The sequence below is a fragment of the Misgurnus anguillicaudatus genome, chromosome 19, assembly GCF_027580225.2.
Source record: "Misgurnus anguillicaudatus chromosome 19, ASM2758022v2, whole genome shotgun sequence".
NCBI classification, from domain to species: domain Eukaryota; kingdom Metazoa; phylum Chordata; class Actinopteri; order Cypriniformes; family Cobitidae; genus Misgurnus; species Misgurnus anguillicaudatus.
In genome coordinates, this window is record NC_073355.2 from 22,254,977 (window position 1) to 22,275,007 (window position 20,031).

At 37.1% G+C, this 20,031-nt stretch overlaps 1 protein-coding gene across 5 annotated transcripts; it reads left to right on the top strand.

Annotated features, from left to right (window-relative positions):
• Window positions 1–556: 556 nt before the first annotated feature.
• Window positions 557–18,999, top strand: glyr1 (glyoxylate reductase 1 homolog (Arabidopsis)). 5 transcript variants are annotated; one of them, XM_073857147.1, is made up of 16 exons: window positions 557–679; window positions 1,123–1,159; window positions 1,444–1,523; window positions 1,605–1,743; window positions 7,038–7,148; window positions 7,487–7,570; window positions 7,926–7,979; window positions 10,347–10,397; window positions 10,490–10,563; window positions 13,771–13,870; window positions 14,073–14,183; window positions 14,269–14,370; window positions 14,452–14,614; window positions 14,674–14,849; window positions 15,087–15,218; window positions 17,456–18,999. In XM_073857147.1, exons 1-16 carry the CDS (start codon window positions 642–644, stop codon window positions 17,528–17,530), a joined length of 1,527 nt encoding a protein of 508 aa, XP_073713248.1. In that variant the 5' UTR covers window positions 557–641; the 3' UTR covers window positions 17,531–18,999. The 5 variants fall into 5 exon arrangements, with proteins under 5 accessions (XP_073713248.1, XP_073713249.1, XP_073713250.1 ...); XM_073857148.1 differs by having other exon boundaries at window positions 14,677–14,849; XM_073857149.1 differs by lacking the exon at window positions 7,926–7,979.
• The last annotated feature ends 1,032 nt before the right edge of the window (window positions 19,000–20,031 follow it).

Here is a 20,031-nt window from a genome sequence, read left to right on the forward strand (position 1 = left end):
TTTGATAACTAATGATAATAGAATAATAAATTTACATTTAAGCATAAGCAGACGCTTTTATCCAAAGATAACTTAAGTAAGATAAACAATAAGTATGACAAAAAATATGAAAATAAAAATACCAGTTACTGTTAATAAATTAAAAATGTTATTTAATTGAATTGATCTTTAAATAAACAAAATATTTTATTTCCTGTTTTGGAAACTAAATGAAATTTGTCGTATTCAGACGAATGAGCTGATGACACCACTTGACTTTTAACGTTTTCTTATTAAATCCGTAAAAAAAAAAACTAAACAAGGCCTTAACAAAACAAATTTGTTATTAATAATCAAAAATATATCTGACAGATTGTGTGATAAAAACGCCAAAGCTACTTTCAAAACTATGTTCGACTTGTAGGTTCGACATCATTCTGCGCTGCGCAGATCAATCGTCTCATGACAATGAAGTACCGCGAGAGCAATTCAAAAGCATATCTGTTAAAACGCTCTCGCGGTACTTTGATGTCATGAGTTATTGGCAACGCCTATTGGCAACGTACTACAAGATGCGTAGCTCATTTGCATGGTAGCTGTGGTGTAATGTGGGTGTGTTCATTCCCTGCATTCAGTGCGACGTTCCCCACTAACAATTTAAGATGGCGACCGTGCATCTGAGAATCGGGGATTTGGTTTGGTGAGATAATAAATTTAACTTTTTATTATTTGATTTAACGTCTTAGTAAAGACGATTTGCTTGCTCAGAGAAAAGCACAGTTTACATTTTTGCCACAGTTTTGTTAAAATATTAGTTTGAAGCACGAACATATGGCGTAGTTTGAGTCTACATGGCAAACATTGAACACTAGGCTTGAGAGAGCTTAGCTTGTGAGCTAACGATTACTTTCCATGTTTATCAAAAGGTTATGTGGCGTTGGTGTAGTAAAAGCCTTGTGATAGTTTCATTTAAAGTTTAAATGTGTACTTGTATTGCTAAATGATCACATACGTGTTTCAGAACTGTTTAGTGTTAAAATAGCTTTCCAGTAGCATAGCCTGTTTCGAGGCTTTCTCATGTAAAAACCCTCAACCGAGTCACGGTAATTTAAAACAACTTTCCTCTAACAATATATATTTCAGGGGCAAGCTTGGCCGCTATCCACCTTGGCCAGGAAAGGTAAGCTAATATCACATAAAAGGTTACGTGGAAGTTGTGTTGTTTTTCTGAGGTCCGCTGTTTGTTGCCTGTATTTATTTGTGCAGATATAGGTCGAGGTCAGTGCTTGTTTCTCTAAACCTAATTAGTTGCGTACCTACAAAGTTTTTGTGATTGCTTTATATCAATTAAAGAAAAATGAAGCTGACTAGATTTGCATACACGGCCTCTGTCTGACTGTTCTTGTTTGCTTGCTTAGTTTGTAAATGCATTCATTGATCCTGCAACCATTCCTGTATTGTCAGATCGTCAGTCCTCCAAAGGATCTGAAAAAGCCAAGAGGCAAAAAATGCTTTTTTGTCAAGTTTTTCGGAACTGAAGATCAGTGAGTACAAAGATGATAATAGTTTTCACTTTTTTGCTTAATTAAGCAGATCATAACTTTTTATATGTTTTGTCCTTTTAGTGCCTGGATAAAGGTAGAGCAGCTGAAGCCTTACCACCCCCACAAAGAAGAGATGATCAAGATAAACAAAGGCAAACGCTTCCAACAGGCTGTTGATGCGGTTGAGGAGTACCTAAAAAAAGCCAAGGGAAAAGATCAGGTTTGACAATTTAAATTTAGTTTCAGGCTGATATAAATTTCATATTTTAGACAGGCAATTGGATGGTTAAATGATTTTTTTAAAGCCACATAAACTGCCGTCAGTTAAGTTTAAAGTTCTTGCTCTTAAAAGTATGTCCTTCACTGACATTCGTTATCAAATTACACAAATGTAAAGTGATAGTGTGCGTTTTTATATCTAGAATATGGTTTGAGTGATCAATTATATCACAAAGTAATTTTTGAACAGGATCTAACACATCCTGCTTTACTGTAGTGGCAAAAAGTTATATTTTGGGGGGTGTGAATTGCTTCATCCCGCTACTCTTTGCGGATGAATCTGATGCCTGTGATCACGGTATCAGACCAGATCTGTCATTATACATCGACTGGGGGTGGCACGATTCACAAAGCCCACGGTTCGGTTCGTATTGCAGTTTTAGGGTCACGGTTTTCGGTTGTGTGCGTTTCTTGTTGTTGTTTTTTGTTTTTTTTATCGTTAACACTTCAGAAATTTACATCAGCATATGATATATAGCTTAATTATTCACAATTTACGATACAGTATTATAGAGCTGTAATCGGGCCTTAAAAGTTAGGCCCGAAATGATCGGAGCCCTACAGAATGCAGCCCGAACGTACTTAGATTGACAGCTTTTTAAAAGCCCGAACCCGTTTACAGACTGACATTATTTAAATGTGCGCACACACACAGCTTTTGTCAAGAATAAGTAATTTACACCGGTTTTAACATTACTTATTTGTGACTAATAGGCTACATGCCACTTGGAAGTTGAAACAAAGAAATAAATTAATTAATCTATAACATTGTAACATCTCATTCTAAATGGGCCTATGCAATACACTATAAATAGGCCAACATGCCAATAAAAATATTATTTCTTAACAAATTAAATTAAGATAATGCATTCTGAATTAAGATGGGTATTTGGCAATAACGAAATTAAGACAAAGGCTCCGCGGGATTTGCTTCGGCACATCTCTCCATTAATGCCAACATTAGTCTATATCTTCTGTCTAAATTATGTATTTAAGACTCAATTAATATTTAGTTATACATTGAAAAACTTTTACTCACCAAGATTAGGCTACATGTTTTTGATGAGGAAAATTATTAAATCCACTGTAAATGGCTTCAGCGCGGTCCTGCGCTACTGACAGTGCATCCGGCAGCATTGAACTTGACCGCTCATTTACCTCGCAAAGCCGGAGCCCGGCCCGAGCCCGTGTAAAATGTTAGACATGAAGCCTGGGTCCCGTCGTGTTCGGGCAAAGATCTTTAGCTCTACAGTATTAACAAAATTGTTATATGATGTAATAATGCACAAACTGAATTTAACTTGACTTTAAGCACATTATTGGGACCATCTCTGAGAAAAGCTAGGTGAGATTTTGATAAAGCAAAAGTGAAGACATTGATGACATGCTTTTCATTTACAAAGGAAAGGAAAAATAAGGAGTATGTGTATTGCCATCTCTACAGGATCTTATGTGCCTTTTTAGCACACAAAGATTGGATTTGAAGCACACAAAGATTAAACTGAAGAAATAACTTTAGCGTTTATCAAACTGCCTAACTTGCCTTGTTTATACTTGACGCGTCCACACGAGCGTGAGGGTGCGCATGGGAAAAATTATGTGGGTGGTAGTGCACGTTAAGTGCGCGAGACCCCATTTCGCATGGCGGTGTGCATGTCACATTTTGTAAGTGAGCGAGGCTCCGCAACCCAAGAAGCACGAATTCCAGGCGAATCTAGTTGAGCTTGTCGTCTCATCAAGCCGGCACCCAGTCTGTGCATCGAGTATATAAACACCTCCCCAAAAGGAGGCTCGCGCTGTGTAGCCAAACGAAAGTATACAAGGCTTCGGGTAACATATAGGCATGAGGCTACATTGCGCATGCTTCAAAGTGTGACCCACACGCTCCGAACCGAGGCAAGCGAACTGAACGGTTCAGATGTTGCCACCCCTAACATTGACTTAAGAGAAGTGCTTCCTAGTACTGTACATCCGAAAACAACAGACCTAAACCCATATTAGTTATCCATTTTCACCCATCCACCCGGCGGATATGTCGCCAAGCTTGTGGAAAACACTGAACATAAATAATATATATGCTGTGTTTGTTTTGACCATTTTTAACTAAAGAAATGTTACATATTGCCACTTTAATGATGGTTAGGTTAAACCATGAACATTTGAGATGTGTGGTACAAAATGCTAAACATTTAGGGGTGGTTTCCCTGACAGGGCTTAAAGAGAGAGTTCACCATAAAAATTACCCAATGATTTATTTACTCACTCTCAAGCCATCCTCGATGTATATAATTATCTTTTTCAGTTGAACACAATCGAAGTTATATTAAAACAAATGTCCTGGCTGTTCCAAGCTTTATAATGGTTGTAAATGGTCCTTCTGATTTGAAGCCCAAAAGATCCATAATTCACACGTCTCCAGCAGGTTAATAAAGGCCTTCTGAGGGCATTCAATGTGATTTTGTAAGAAACGTATCAATATTTAAAACTTTACAAAGTGAAGTAGCCAACTTCCGATAACTGGTAACGCACATTCACGTGAGGGTCACGTAGCACACGAAACGTAGTGATGCAGTGATGAACGCTGAAGCGCAGAAAGCAAAAAAGCACTCTGCAAGGAAATAAAATTTAAACAAAAAATAATTGTTCATCAAGGATCTTCCCTGACTGAAATGCATGTTTGAGACATCTAAACTCAAAATGGCTTGCACTCACGTATTAAATAAAAATTTAAGATTTACCAGTTTCCTATAGTTTGTGGATTGCCTTTATGTGGTCCTGTATAGCTCATTGGTAGAGCATTGCACTAACAGCGCAAAAGGTCATGGGTTTGAACCCAAGGAACACACATAGGCTACTGATATAAAAATGTGTACCTTGCGTCTGCAAAATGCGTAAATTGAAATTGGTCATCACAGCACGTCACAAATCTTCAAATTCCCTTTACATAAGTTCACAAACAGTGCAAGAACAAAGGAAATCTTGCGATGTCTCTCGTTCTCAAACACGACGGGTGTAAAGAAATGTTAGAAATGAGAATCAAACAGTATTGAGAGAAAATCTCTCACTGCTCTTAACTAAATCACTTTTCTACCTTTAATAACATTTGTACGTCGAATTGTACACGAGTTTGATTCGAGTTGCTCGTTCAGGGTTTATATTCTTAGAGCTATGACTGTGGAACAGAAAAAAACTAAATTATTTGTTTATGTGTACTACTAAATAATAATAAAAATGCACATTTCTGTAACACTTTACAAAAAGGTTGTATTTGTTTACATTAGTAAATGCATTATGAACGAAAAATGAACATTATATTGTATATAAGCATTTATTAATTCTTGTTTATGTCATTACAGTAATTGGTGTTAGTAATTGATGTTGTTTTTTTTTTTTTTGACTTTTAAAACCCTTTTAATTCACTCCATTACCTAAAACATCACAGAATCATTATACAGACCACAAACAAAAATAAAAAATAAATACCAAAAAAACAAAGAAACCCGCACAAGATTAATTGCTAATTTTACCAATTAAAAAACAAATTCCCAGATTCAGTAATTGTCACTAAGGCATCTCTCACACCCCACCTCATTGTAAAAAAAAGTACATTATCAGTTTGTTTGTAGTATGCAAATTCAATGGCAATCCTAGATTCAACCAGTGATTTGAAAAGACACAACAAATCAACATCTTGACCAACATTTTTACATTGATGTGTTTTCAGGATTGCTAGCTTGGCTTGTCCAATTAAAAAATAATAGTAATTGATGTTGCATTAACTAATGCTAACAGTTTCAAATTTGATTTAAATTAAAATGCTAAAATGAATAAGATTTACAATAAAAAAATTACAAAGTATTATATGTATGTATGTATGAATGTCATATATATATATATATATATATATAAGATTTATAGTTTATATATATATATATATAATATATATGAACGCTTGTGTCTTCGTCACCTTTTTCACCCCTGATGAGTTTGCACCCCTGTTATCAGCTCGCTTTCTGATTGGGTATCATTTTGTTTCACGTGACAATCTACAGCGTGTGCGTGCATTTGTTCTTGAGGTTTCCCCACACAACAGGATTTCGGATTTACGATTTGTGATCGGAGCAAATCGCACAACATAGAAAAATCTAATAAGATAACCCATTCAACCACAACCGACTATCGGGACTTTATCTAGGATTGTTGTAAGGGGGAAAATCGGCCAAAAATTCAGCCAGATTATCTTTTGGTGTGTAACGGGCTTTAAATATTTTGGCAAAAAAGCAAACCACAGTGTATTAGGAAATCTGCGTTTGATTTAAATCTACAATAAAATGTGCAGAAAAGTAAAAAGCTCACAAATAATAAACTAGTGCTGCACAATTAATCGCATCGCAATCGCGATGTCAGCCTGTGCGATTATATGACAGCAAAATGTTGCAATTATATTAAATAAATAAATGTGTGGACTTGTTAACACAAACTTTCTGATAACAGTTTGATGATTTTCCTTGCTGTTTAAAAAAAGAAAAAGTAACAAAAAAGGCGGTGCACGTGTGGCATGCACGTGTGTGGTGTGTGTCGTCACTTATACCAGAGCGAAGATGGAGGTTGACAGTGATCTGGTAGCTTAAAAAAACCTCTACGTCTGTTGTATGGCGGTATTTTGGATTTAGGATTACTGACACTGAGCAGTTGCTACATCACGTGGCAATACGAAAACATTTCTAGTTTTACAAATACACATTTTAGCTAAACTGTGTGTGGATTTTCCTTAAAACCCATCAAGTTGACTCATGATACCATTTAGTATAATCGCAATTGCACATCGCAATATTAGCATCAATAACAGCAATTGGAAAAATTACTCAAATCGTGCAGCCCTATAATAAACCATACATTGACTATAATTTTATCTGTTAATCTGTAATATTTGTTGATCCTCTTTTGTTGGTAACATTTTGTAAGTCATTATCTATTTCTTTATAAACTTTGCGCTTTGTGTGTTATATTTTGCCATGCTTCCTTAAATTCTTCTCAAAGCTGACCTTCAGTTTATACTTCGCATACACAAATGCATACAAAATGTTAAATGCCTCTTTAATATTTCGATAGAGAGTGTAGGTGTCAGTTAGACATCACTTTTGGCCACTACTATGTGTGTACTTCAGTTTCTGAATTATACTGGCTAACTTTGTATGAAAAAACTTACAGACAAATATATTTTTCATTTTACAGACACACTCTGATGACAAAAGCAAATCAGAGAAAGGGCGTAAAACGGCTAAACCGATGAAGATTATTGAAGAAGATGATGAAGACCCCTTCAAGGGTGGCTTATCAGACAAGGTTGGAAGAAAGTCTTTTACCTTTAAAGAGCAAAAGGGTTAGATCATAACCCAGCAAACTCCTACAGCTTTTTTGTTAGGTTCATCAAAGTGGTTTACTATGGCCTTTTGCTGTTGCACCTGCTGTGGTATCAGGTTACAGTTGTATATGTTACAATTCTAGTCTCGGATTTGTCAAGCACACCCACCTGTTCATTGAGGCAGTCGTGTCATCATTTGCTGCATAACCGGTCAATCTCCCAGGCTGTATTTTGAATGGGTAGAGATACAGCTTAAGGCTTTGTTTGACAGATAAAGCCATTCTGTACACCTGGTGAATGTGTCTCTCTTTCCCTTAAGGAACAGACTGATTCTGATCCAGAGCCATCCTCTGTACAACGTCTTGTCGCTGGAACAGTATCAGGATTCAAATGGGAGAGCAGTGTAGGTCTCATTCAGTTTGTTTCTGCCATACATGCATTTTTATGTGTTCTGCACATAATATGCCATTAATAAGGCTGATCAATGGCGAGGCTGAAGTAGATTTTGTTAGACTTTGGTGCAGTCACAGTTTTGCTTGTGATCGCAATTGCACGAACAGATCCATGAACGTCATTTTCAATCACTAAAATGAGATGGTTTCGGAAGCATCTCATTTTTTTTTAAATTTCAAGTGATTACATCCTTTACTGTATAGCTGCACCTCCCATCATGTAGATCACTGTTGCAGATTAAAAAGCTATCAGGTCAGAAAGTCTCTTTGGAGAATAGTTTCAAATTTAACTTTTTTCCATTATAGCCAGTAAAGGATGACCCACATTTCCATCACTTTCTGCTCAGCCAGTCTGAGAAGGTAAGGAGATATTTTGCTGGGATGCTAAATAATTTTAGACTTAGTGCAACCTCACCCCTGTCTCTGGCACATTGCACATAATGGCTGCTCTTTAATACTCCTTGCACAATTTGCTTTGGGTGATGCTAGTAGGCAGAATCTGCAGCATGGCAGCTGGACTGAGTTTATAACATTTCAGAACAAACTGTGAGGAGCTTATTGATCCTCTTGAGATGTACTGAACTTCATAGTTAAAAGAAATTCTGACCTTTTTTGTGTGTGTGTTTTCTGATCTTTTTTTTTGTGTTTGTCATGACCAAAAGGTTTATGTTTGGGCTGTACTCGGGGTCCAAAATTATGCCACACAAATGCCAAATTAGATGCCAATTGGCTGGCTACTTTATAGAGTTTTGCAATGAAATACATGCTTTGAAACAAAGAGTGCAAAGAGCAAGATGTGATTGATAATCAAGTATTATTATCTTGCATATCTAATTCTTGACACATAGGTATACAGAGAAGACATTTGGGGTATCTTGTAATTCAGTTGGAACAAAACTTTTTTTTCATGTTAACTTTGACAATGCATTGAGTATTTTATTAAACCCCTAAATCAAATGAAGAGTTTGGTTCCAAAACGCAATAAATCCATTTTGACTAATTTCGGTAAAACGTGTTTTCTATACCAAGAAATTAACAAGATGAAAACCACTATTTTCTGTTACAAACTGTTACATAGCATCTTTGTTATATTAACATTAAAAATTTAAATCTATAATTTGATTTTCAAATATTTATTATAAAAATTTATTATTTTTTCAGCAAAATGCAAAAAATCCATGAACACTTTTTTCCCAAAAAGCTATAAATCTATTGAGTCAATATATAAATGTGCATTCATCTTTGCCATGTTATATTCATTTAGTTGACTAGTGGTATACACTTATAGAAAAATAAACATTAATGACATTAATAAAAAAACACTTACTTTGTCATATTAAGAACACTGTCGTTGCAGCTGTCATTGTTGGGATGTCGTCGCTAAACTTTTTTTTCACAGTAATCAGGTGTAAAATATTTTGGTCCTGCCCGATTTTCGTTGACTTTGACTAAAATAATGGAAAGTTTTTCATCAGATCCCCTCGGGGTCAATGTGTTAGCATGACAGAAGCTTGATGCTATTGTGTGAGAACAAGCAATAGCCGGCATTTTTCCTTCGCCCGAGTGCCTCTCGCATAAATTATTAGATTTTGATGGGTTACATTTCTTCCCTGCCACAGGTTTATCAGAGTATTATTTTGTTTTTGTTCGTTTGTTGATCACGAAGTACAAAGTAGATAAGGAAAACTAGGATTCTGTGTACTCAATGCGTCGCCATTATTGTGTACAATGTGTGGAATGGTGCGCTGGGATTTGTTGAACGGATTTATTGCATTCTGCAGAGAAGGAGGACTGGCGTTTATTGCGTTTTGGGGAAAAAGGGAGAAAAGATGACAGAATAACACGGCAGATATTGGATTTTGCGTAAAATTAAGAATTTACTTTTTAATACTGACCAGATACAATACTGATTTTGGTGGTAACTTAAAAAGTGGTGTTTATTGCGTTTTGGAACCAAACTCTTTCAATAAAGAAAGAAAAAAGCTACATTTTGTTGTCACTAATATTTTTGTGGTCAGATAATGATTTTGGACCCTGACTTTTGTTGCACTGTTGCACATCTAAATAATTGATTATTGAGTGGGAAACCGAATCAGAAAAGCTTGTTTTAGCCAACAGAGAAGCCTGGCCACGATACTGTTGTTCTTCTGTTCAAGTGCCAGTAACCTTAGCAAACTGTTTGTGATCTATCCTTTCCTCTGGGCATTTCCTGATCAGAGAAACATTTCCTTATCGTTTGTTCTTCTGCCCATTTGCTTCCAGGCACCACAGTCACCACATATTGATCTTAATATTGTATTTCAAAAAAAAGCAGTCTCTTAACTGGCTTAAAGTACCCCGTGTTCATGAACACTGTGTCCGCCATTGTCACACTGTGTTTAAGTTTCAGTTACACTGAAACGGAGTGTGTGGCTTAGCATGATAACTTGAATTTCAGTTCCCAATGCTGGCTTTGCTTCTGGTCCTTTACTCGTGTATCAGATATGGCAGTTTGAGCCTTGTGACCTGACAGACAGCAGTGGATGATAAGCCAGCAATGAGTAGCAAGAATTTAAGATCATTTGTGACTGTTGGGCCAAGAGGTTTTCACCTGGTTTTCCCTGCTGGCTCTTGGTGTTTGTAACCCAATGTTTACCTAGGACCCTTGAGTGTAAAACTTTATGCTGTTTTTAATCTTAAAATGGTTCTGTTGAATTGACTTTACAAAAACCTCCTCTTTCCTTGCAGCCGGCCTCGTCAATGGAACCCATTACCAAACGCCTAAAGATTATCGAGGAGGTGAGCACTGCCGTTTTTGGTTTATTTAATAATTTACTCTCTAGCCAGCTGGTGTTACATGTAATAATAATTGTAATTTTTCTCTTTTAAAGGACACCAAATCAACATCCATTCAAGCAGCAGACAGCACAGCCATCAATGGCAGCATCACACCTACAGACAAAAGGTAATATGAAAGATTAGTCATGTTCTTAGAGATCACGTACCATTTGATTTAGGTGGTGGTTCACATTTCGCGTTTTTTTGCATGCACAAATACTTCATTTTCAATGTAGATATGCTACAATAGAGAGCGACGCGGTTGAACCCGCATCGAGTTCGAAATATGTTACCTTTCCAGAATGCTGTGACCGCACTGCTCTTCATGACAAGAACCAACCAATCAGGTTCAGCCTTTATGTATCAACATTGGGTCATGTAAACATTGGATCATTCTGTATTAACTTGAGATGGAGGAGCCGCTCCGAATCATAGCTGTACAGGAAACAAGCAAACTGTCAATTTTGACACAACGAGAAGAAACAACACATGGAGACACATTACTAAATCACACTACCGGAGCCCAATCGCCTAGGTGCGAGGTGAAAAAAGGAAGAAAGTGGCACAGTTGGGTTTTCCGTGTGGTTTTGGAAACGAACTGTGACGCCCTTAGAAAGCTGAGACCATGACTTGAATGTAACTCTACACCCTTCCCTCATTTATTATATTTAGATCTATGCAAATTAGTCCTCACCTCTACTCTTTCACACCACCTCGGACCATAGATGTAAATGTAAATAGATTTTACATTTGACAGTTTCATACACAACTGCTAATTCTGGTTTCAGTGAAAAGTCTTTGTTTTTTAGCACTGCTGTTAACAGGTTAGAGCTTTCACACTGCACATGTGTCTGTGCGCCATACGTACATATTATGGAGGCGATTTCAAACCGTGGTTTTGAGTCTTCGGAAACTCCAATTTTTTGGTAAAAAATACTCCGCAATGGTGTTAAATTAAGAATTTGCACGTGAACTGTCTTAGGGGCTAATCACACCAATGTGCTTTAAACGCTTGGAAACGCAAGGCGTGACGCACTGCCTTTTTTCCGCTCTCAGTGCTCCTTAAAAAGCGCGTGCTGCGGCTGGCTGCAAAAACCGCAAGCCGCTCGGCGCGCATAAACAACGCGCAAACGCTCCCTGCCCACAGAATATCATTTAAAAAAGGCGCCTGCAACTGCCATAAACGCTTTTGGTGTGATAGCCCCTTAAAGCATATTAAAAACTCTACGTAGACATATAAACAACAATATAAACTGGATTTTCACCACAGGGACATTAAGTGAATACTATCATTAAAACAAATACAAAATACTATTAAGAAATTATTAAGTTGATTGACTTGTCACTAGGGGTGGGCGATAAACCGGTATGAAAGTGATTAAAGGTATTGTAATGCTCCGTGATATAGATTTTGCAATACTGTTGATACTGCATTAATCAGGGTTCCCGCGGTGTCGTAAAAAGACTAAAATTCAGAAAGTTAAATTTAAGGCCTGAAAAAGTTTTAAATGCCCAGATTTTCATCCTAGTAGGTCCTAAATTTAATTTACCCAAGTATTAAAATTCCTACCTCCGTTCATTCACAAGAAATGTTGTCTGCAGAAAATAAATTGGTAAAACGCTGTAGAACTAAACAGTGATGGGGCAGAAATGTGCATCTAAAAATCTGGACACAAAAAGGAAAGCTCAGAACGCTTTTTAATTATTTTTTAATTTTTAAAGAGGATGCACATAGTCTATCATAATCCACGCAAATCGTGCCATAGGCTATATTTCAGGTGTCGTGATCCGACTATACTGTGGGTTTGTTGAGAAACAAACCTTAATTTAGTTTTGTATAAGAAAAAATCTTTCTGGGTTAATTTAACACAACTAAACGCCCGTGGCTTAACAAAAGCTACAGTAAGCATTGCCTGCTACTGAACCATAGAGGACCCAGAAACGAAAATATCAACACTGCTTTATTGAAAATCAACATGCTCTATTAAATCCCTCCTCCCTTCAGCTCTCCAGAAACGGCAGCGATTGGCAGGTGGAAATTACTGTAATTAACCATATATTGTTCAAAAGCACAAAAACCTCGTTCACACTGCAAGTCTTAATGCTCAATTCGGATATTTTGCTCAGATCAGATTTTTTTGTTTGGCGGTTCACCTTGCCTTTAAAATTGTGGCCTATATCAGATACCAGTGTGAACTGTTTGCAGTTTCAAACTGACCCGCATGCACAAACAAACATTAACAATCACGTCACACGCAGCACGCCGTGGCGCTAAAGTTGGTGAGGCTATGGAGGAAGTAAGCATTTTTGTTTTTCTTTTAAAATGTTTGTGTAATGACAGCCGTAACATTAATGAGCAGGTGCTGAGGATGAGAAGAATGAAGAGAAAGATGGCAAAATAAGCTATTTTGGCCTTTTGCTGGGTTATGGCTGCAAATTCACTACAGAGGTCTGTGTGGATGTGGAGACGACGCCAGGAGTGGTGGGAATTGTGATGATAGACTGACATAAAAGTCGCATCAAATCTGCCTTGGTTGTTCACACTGCGGCCACATTGGAAAAAATCTGATTTGAGTCCGATTCAGGACCACATATGGAAGTGGTCTAAATCTGATTTGAAAAAATCAGATCCGGGCAAGATTTGAGTGTTTACACTACTCCTGAAGAAGTCTGACCTGGTCACTTGACCCCAAAAAAAATCAGATTTTGCCCACTTTTGCCTGCAGTCTAAGAAGGGTCAAATTGTTTTGTTTTTTAGGAACAATTCGAAATTTTTTGATAGTGCAAATAGTTGAGGAATTAAGGTTTAATGAAGAGCCCTTTAGTGGATATGGTTAGCACACATAAAAAAACAACGAACATCCTTTAATGGTAAATTTCATTTTCTTAATGCAGATTCATACATTACTGTGTAATTGGAGATGCAGGCTATTAAAAGCGATGGTGGTACATATGCATGTTTATGGGAAAATGTATGGGGAAAAAATCATGTCTATGTCCAATCCCTCACTTTTTCTAGTTATTTAAAGTTAAAAATACATATTTTGCCAGTTGTTCAACTAACAATTTGATTTCAATATGTTTTCTCATATGGTAATATACTGTAATATAGATATACTGGCTGGAGAGTGGAAAATACCTTGATATGAATTTTAGCTTATACTGCCCACCCCTACTTATCACTTGTTAGGATGGTGATATAACTTGCATATACATATTTGTGTTAGTTTCAATTTTGCACTATTTTTAAACACTGTATTACATGAATTTAATCTGTGTTGCTTAATTTTAATAGCTTAATGCTGATAATGTTGTATGTTTGTTTTAACAACAGGATAGGATTCCTTGGACTGGGGTTAATGGGAAGTGGTGTGGTTTCTAATCTGTTGAAGATGGGGCATGTTGTGACAGTTTGGAATCGCACGGCAGAAAAAGTATGATCAATATATCTCTGAGCATTATCATTTAATAAGGCCATATAAAGTTTCAATATAAACCATTTTTTGTGTTTTTTTTTTTAATTTCACATGTTTAACCAAGTCTTAAAGATGTTAAACATTTTGATTGCTTCTGAACCAGTGTTAATACAATGTGTTTTTTATTAATTAAAAATAACATACGTTTTTTCTCCTGCAGTGTGATTTGTTCATACAAGAGGGTGCAAGATTAGGACGAACGCCTGCAGAGGTTGTGTCCATGTGTGATATCACATTTTCCTGTGTATCAGACCCAAAAGCTGCCAGAGATGTAGGTCAATGCTTTATACGTGTATTTTTCTACATGAAAGCTTTTACTTCGGTGTCTTGCATTTACAAATATTATTTCTATTCAGTTGGTTTTAGGTCCTAGTGGTGTGCTACAGGGAATCAGACCAGGCAAATGTTACGTGGAGATGTCCACTGTCGATCCAGAAACCATCACAGAGCTTGCACAGGTTACCAGCTTTTTCATTTTAAACCTCTCGTATCATATTGAATTTGACGGGGAAAACCTTTAAGATTGATTTGGTCTTTAGGTCATCACATCCAGAGGTGGCAGATTCCTGGAAGCGCCAGTTTCAGGCAGCCAGCAGCTTTCCAATGATGGTATGCTGGTCATTGTTGCTGCAGGAGAGCGCAGTGTTTATGAAGATTGTAGCAGTTGCTTCCAAGCAATGGGGAAGACGTCTTTCTTTATAGGTAACAAAACCCCTCAGTTATTGTGTGTAAGGTTGATGTGTAAACTTGGTTTTGTTTAGCAGGAGAAGCTGGAAATGCCGCAAGAATGATGCTGATCCTTAACATGGTTCAAGGCAGTTTCATGGCAACTATCGCAGAGGGATTGACCTTGGCGCAGGCCACGGGACAGTCACAGCAAACATTCTTGGATATTCTTTGCCAAGGACAAATGGCAAGCACTTTTGTGGACCAGAAATGCCAGAGTAAGTTTACCAAAATGTGGATTGTCTGTGTTTGAGATATTTTGTTGATCGATATGTTAGTATAAGAGTATAAGAAATGTTACATTGTAGTTGCCAGTAAAGACTTGGGCACTGGAAATGTGAGGCACGTTCAGAGACAAACTGTGCAAATCTAGATGCACTTTGGGATGATGGTTTTATTGTTTGAAATTAAAACAAATGTACTTTTGATTGTATTTTGCTTTGTTTCTTGCCAGAATATTTTGCAGGGCAACTTCAAACCGGATTACTACCTGAAACATATTCAGAAAGATCTGAGATTAGCCATTTCAATGGGAGATTCGGTTAATCATCCGACACCAATGGCAGCAGCCGCAAATGAGGTGGGATAACACTTGAAGAATAGGGATTCATTTGGCCACAGTTGGTTTTCCATTGATTTTTCTGGTAGATGGAGCCAATAGATGTGACCCTATATGTAAAATCCATGTCTCAAACTTTGATGCTTCTAATCTTATAATAAGATTGATTTCAATCATTGATTTCACTATGGCTATGTTAGAAACCAACCAAATAATCTATCTGTAATCAGATTGATCAATCGAACTGATAAGCCTTCATGTAAACATCTTAATCGATTGTATTGAAATAAGGGGTAGTGTATAACGTTCTGTGATCCGATCATCAGGAGACAAGTATGCATGTAAATGCCTGAATTTTATTCGACCCAGAAATACCTTTTGGACTAGTGTCTATGTTCACGTCTTATATTAACATCTTTACGTGTCACTCGATACTAGGGGTGAGACGAGATCTCGTTTATCGTTTTTTAATTTTATACATGAATATCAGCTGACGTCACTAAATTGTCTTCCGCCATTTTGATTACCTGAAGTGGTCGCAAAAGCACTAGAAGCTATGCCTTCAATATGTTGTGAGCAGTTTTTACAACACTAAGAAGGCTCGACACAACATGATACTTTGCTCGAAGCATCACCTGTGTCTCCACACATGAACTGGAGCACTGAGAACATTGTTTGTGTACACAGTTTACTAAAAATAAAGTTTTGAACAACTGACTTTGGTTGATTCGGCGTCCGCTCGCCGCCATCTTCCCAGTCAAGATGTATCCATCTCCAAATGCGACGTAAGGAGGGACGAGAGTAAAGATGGATAGCTTCTAAAGCATACTGTAGTTCCATATAAATGCACGGATAATTCATTGTTTTGTCACAAGAGAAAAACAAAATTGACCTTCTAGTTGAAAAAGGAGCCTCATATGAGATTCATTCATTCGCATTCGGCGATTGATTCTTTACATCTGGCAAAAATGACGAGCGGACACCATAAAAACCAAAGTCAGTTGTTCAAAACCTTTGTTTTTTGGTAGACTCTGTGTGCACAGGCAATGTTCTCAGTGCTTGCGTTCATGTGTAGAGATCCAGGTGATACTTCGAGCAAAGTTTCATGTTGTGTCGTGCCTTCTTAGTGTTGTAAAATAGTGGTAGTTCGGTAGCACCGGACAGCGGCTGGACGAACGCATCAGGGATCGAGTAGGCATCACACCCTAACCAAGATATTTTTTTAAAGTAGTGTTTCTTTTCATGACAGTTGAGGTGCGAAATGTTGTCTTTCGTAGCCATTTCCTGTATCGACAGTAAAAGATAAGAAATCCTTAAATCGTAGCAAGCTAGCCAATGCTTGTCAGTAGCCTACTGATACTCAGTAGGTACTCAAGATGGCGGCATGACGTAAAAGGTCACATGACTGATTTTTATCTACACCAGTGGTTCTCAAACTGGGGGGGCCGTGAGACTGTGCCAGGGGGGCCCCAGTTTTATGACATTTTATAAAATAAATTAATTTATCATGAATTCTGTGCAATTAAACCTAAAAAGGCTACTAACCAACATCACTACTTTGTATCATTCAATATGTTTTGTTAAATTAAAAGTTGAGTTTTAGAACAGTTTTTTGTCATAAATTTTCTTTGAATGCGCCGTACACAAGGGGGGGGGGCACGCTGAAAAAGTTTGAGAACCACTGATCTATAGAACGTACATGTAAGCGAACATTTGACTAAGCTTGCAACATTTACGGTACAGTCACACAGTTGAGCATTTTTCAACTTTTGAAGCACCAACGTGTCCGTCAGCCAATCAGATTGACTTATGCAATTACATTTATGCAAGACTGGATTATTATTATTACTGTGATTGGCTGTTGGCCACCCTTCAGACACGCCTTCCGTCAAATGTTAACCCTTTCGCCCTGAGTGAATGTATCGTTAGGGTACATAAAAACTGTACCGTTGTAATCTGCAGTCGTTTTTAATTCAGTCGGATTGACAAAAAATAGAGCATGTAAACATACACTAGGTTTTTAATCTTTGACTTGACCTTACTCGGTCAATATTAAAGATATTAGGGTTACATTATGTAGGATGGTTTTATCTAGAAAACTGTAAATCAAAAAAATTACTTTACAGACTGGGTCACAAATGTACCTTCATAGAGATTCTGTAATGCCTTTTGATTGCACATATGCTTTTTTTTTAAATGTTCTCACTTTTAGCAATTAATGTATTTTTAACTTAATGTATTACTTTATAATTCTGCAGGTGTACAAGAGAGCAAAAGCATTGGACCAGTCAGATAATGACATGTCTGCAGTCTACAGAGCTTACATTCACTAATCCTGTAGATGTGCTCTACGTCCCGGACCATAAACTTCACCTACTTTTCTTTGTTTCTCTTGCTCACTTTCTCTCCTCTGTTGATGAATTTCGTTGGGCACCAGTGATGTTTCCTATGTGTAATGGGATCTCTTTAGCAGCCTAATCCGAGCATTGCACTGACTATAGTATCTCTGCACGTACGCCTAACGGGAGGCAATTTATCTCCCTGCAATTGATTATTACAGAACGTGCAGTTTATTATAACCGCATTTCTTTGAGGCTACTGCGTACAATGCAGTTTCGTTTAAAATGGCTAGGGTTTTATTTATCGTTCATTTCTTAAATAAATTCCCTCCATGTTCGGAAATCTGTAAAAAGACGTTTGAGGAGCATGACGAAGCCACTGCATTGCCTTAATTCCCATATATGATAGATGTATTTATTTATTTTACCTTTGAAGATGACCATCCTGTCAGGTGCATTTTGGCCGTACGTTTAATTTTCTCATTTTTGTTCAAGGTCAATAGTTTTTTGCAGTGTTTAAAGTTGGCCATGTAAAACCCCCACAAAGATCCTGAAACAATGAAGTCCATCATGCTGAAAGGCATGCAATAGCTTTTCCAAGTATTGAATCATAACTTAACAATTATGCAGTGGAACTACCTGTTTTCCAGGGCCATCTTTTAACTGTGGATAAGCATTTTGAATCGATTTGTTTTACTTGTCTTTATTTGAAAACTTTTTAAATTGGACCTTATAGTGCAAATTAATTCTTTGCACAGTCAGCTGGCAGGTGATCTGTTGCCTTAATTTGATTTTGTTTTAGTGTAATTTGTTTGAAAGACTAATTGACTGTTCAAAACATTTTTTTATTTAAGTACCCATATGACTTGAAGAGAATTGTAAAACAAGTTTGGAAGTCAAGATAAATATGAAATAATCTTGCAACATTTTATCCCTAAATTATAATTGATTCATGCATTTATTTTAATAGTTATGTTGCAGGCCATATACAGTGGCATTAATTTGGTCTTTTTAAATTTCAAAATACAGGGTGATTTCTACAAACTCTTATTCTGCCAAAAATTTGAAGTGCTTGATTATGGATAAAACAAAATATTGGTTATTATGGACTCTTAAGATAAAGACATTGTATATATCCCATCAAAGGTTTGGTTTATTTGAATACATTGAATAACATGATTTCAGTTTGACTCTACTGAATTTAGCAATCATCTGGTGTCTTAATATTGTAGCCTGTTCTGTTGTCTTAGCTAATGGGTTTATTTACTGTAAATGGTTTATTGATTTTGTGGCTTAAACAGTTGGCAATGACGTACTGACAACTTGATTCTAGTTGTACAAGGAAGGTATTTGGTGTTATAATTGGAGTTATTTATAATTTCATGTAAATGTGAAATTTCTTTTGCTTTTTGTTTGTGCGGTCAGCTGAACCCTCTGAATAAACAAACCGAATGTCTAATTCATGCAGAGTACTTCATTTTTGGTCTCGTGTTTATATTATATTGTGGCTTCATTTATTTAAAATATACATAAAACACTTTAGAAGTTGAAGTATAATTTCAGATTGAAATGAAAGAGTCATTATATAAATTATATAAAATAAAGTCATTATATCATTATATAAAATTATATAGGATGGCTAATATACACTCACCTAAAGGATTATTAGGAACACCTGTTCAATTTCTCAAAGCAATTATCTATTCAACCAATCACATGGCAGTTGCTTCAATGCATTTAGGGGTGTGGTCCTGGGCAAGACAATCTCTTGAACTCCAAACTGAATGTCAGAATGGGAAAGAAAGGTGATTTAAGCAATTTTAAGTATGGCATGGTTATTGGTGCCAGAGTATTTCACAATCTGCTCAGTTACTGGGATTTTCACGCACAACCATTTCTAGGGTTTGCAAAGAATGGTGTGAAAAGCGAAAAACATCCAGTATGCGGCAGTCCTGTGGGTGAAAATGCAATGTTGATGCTAGAGGTCAGAGGAGAATGGGCCGACTGATTCAAGCTGATAGAAGAGCAACTTTGATTGAAATAACCACTCGTTACAACCGAGGTATGCAGCAAAGCATTTCTGAAGCCACAACACGCACAACCTTGAGGCGGATGGGCTACAACAGCAGAAGACCCAACCGGGTACCACTCATCTCCACTACAAATAGGAAAAAGAGGCTACAATTTGCATGAGCTCACCAAAATTGGACAGTTGAAAACGGTAAAATGTTGCCTGGTCTGATGAGTCTCGATTTCTGTTGAGACATTCAGATGGTAGAGTCAGAATTTGGCGTAAACAGAATGAGAACACGGATCCATCATACCTTGTTCCCACTGTGCAGTCTGTTGGTGGTGGTGGTGTAATGGTGTGCGGGATGTTTTCTTGGCACACTTTAGGTCCCTTAGTGGCAATGGGGCATTGTTTAAATGGCACTGCCTATCTGAGCATTGTTTCTGACCATGTCCATCCCTTTATGACCACCATGTACCCATCC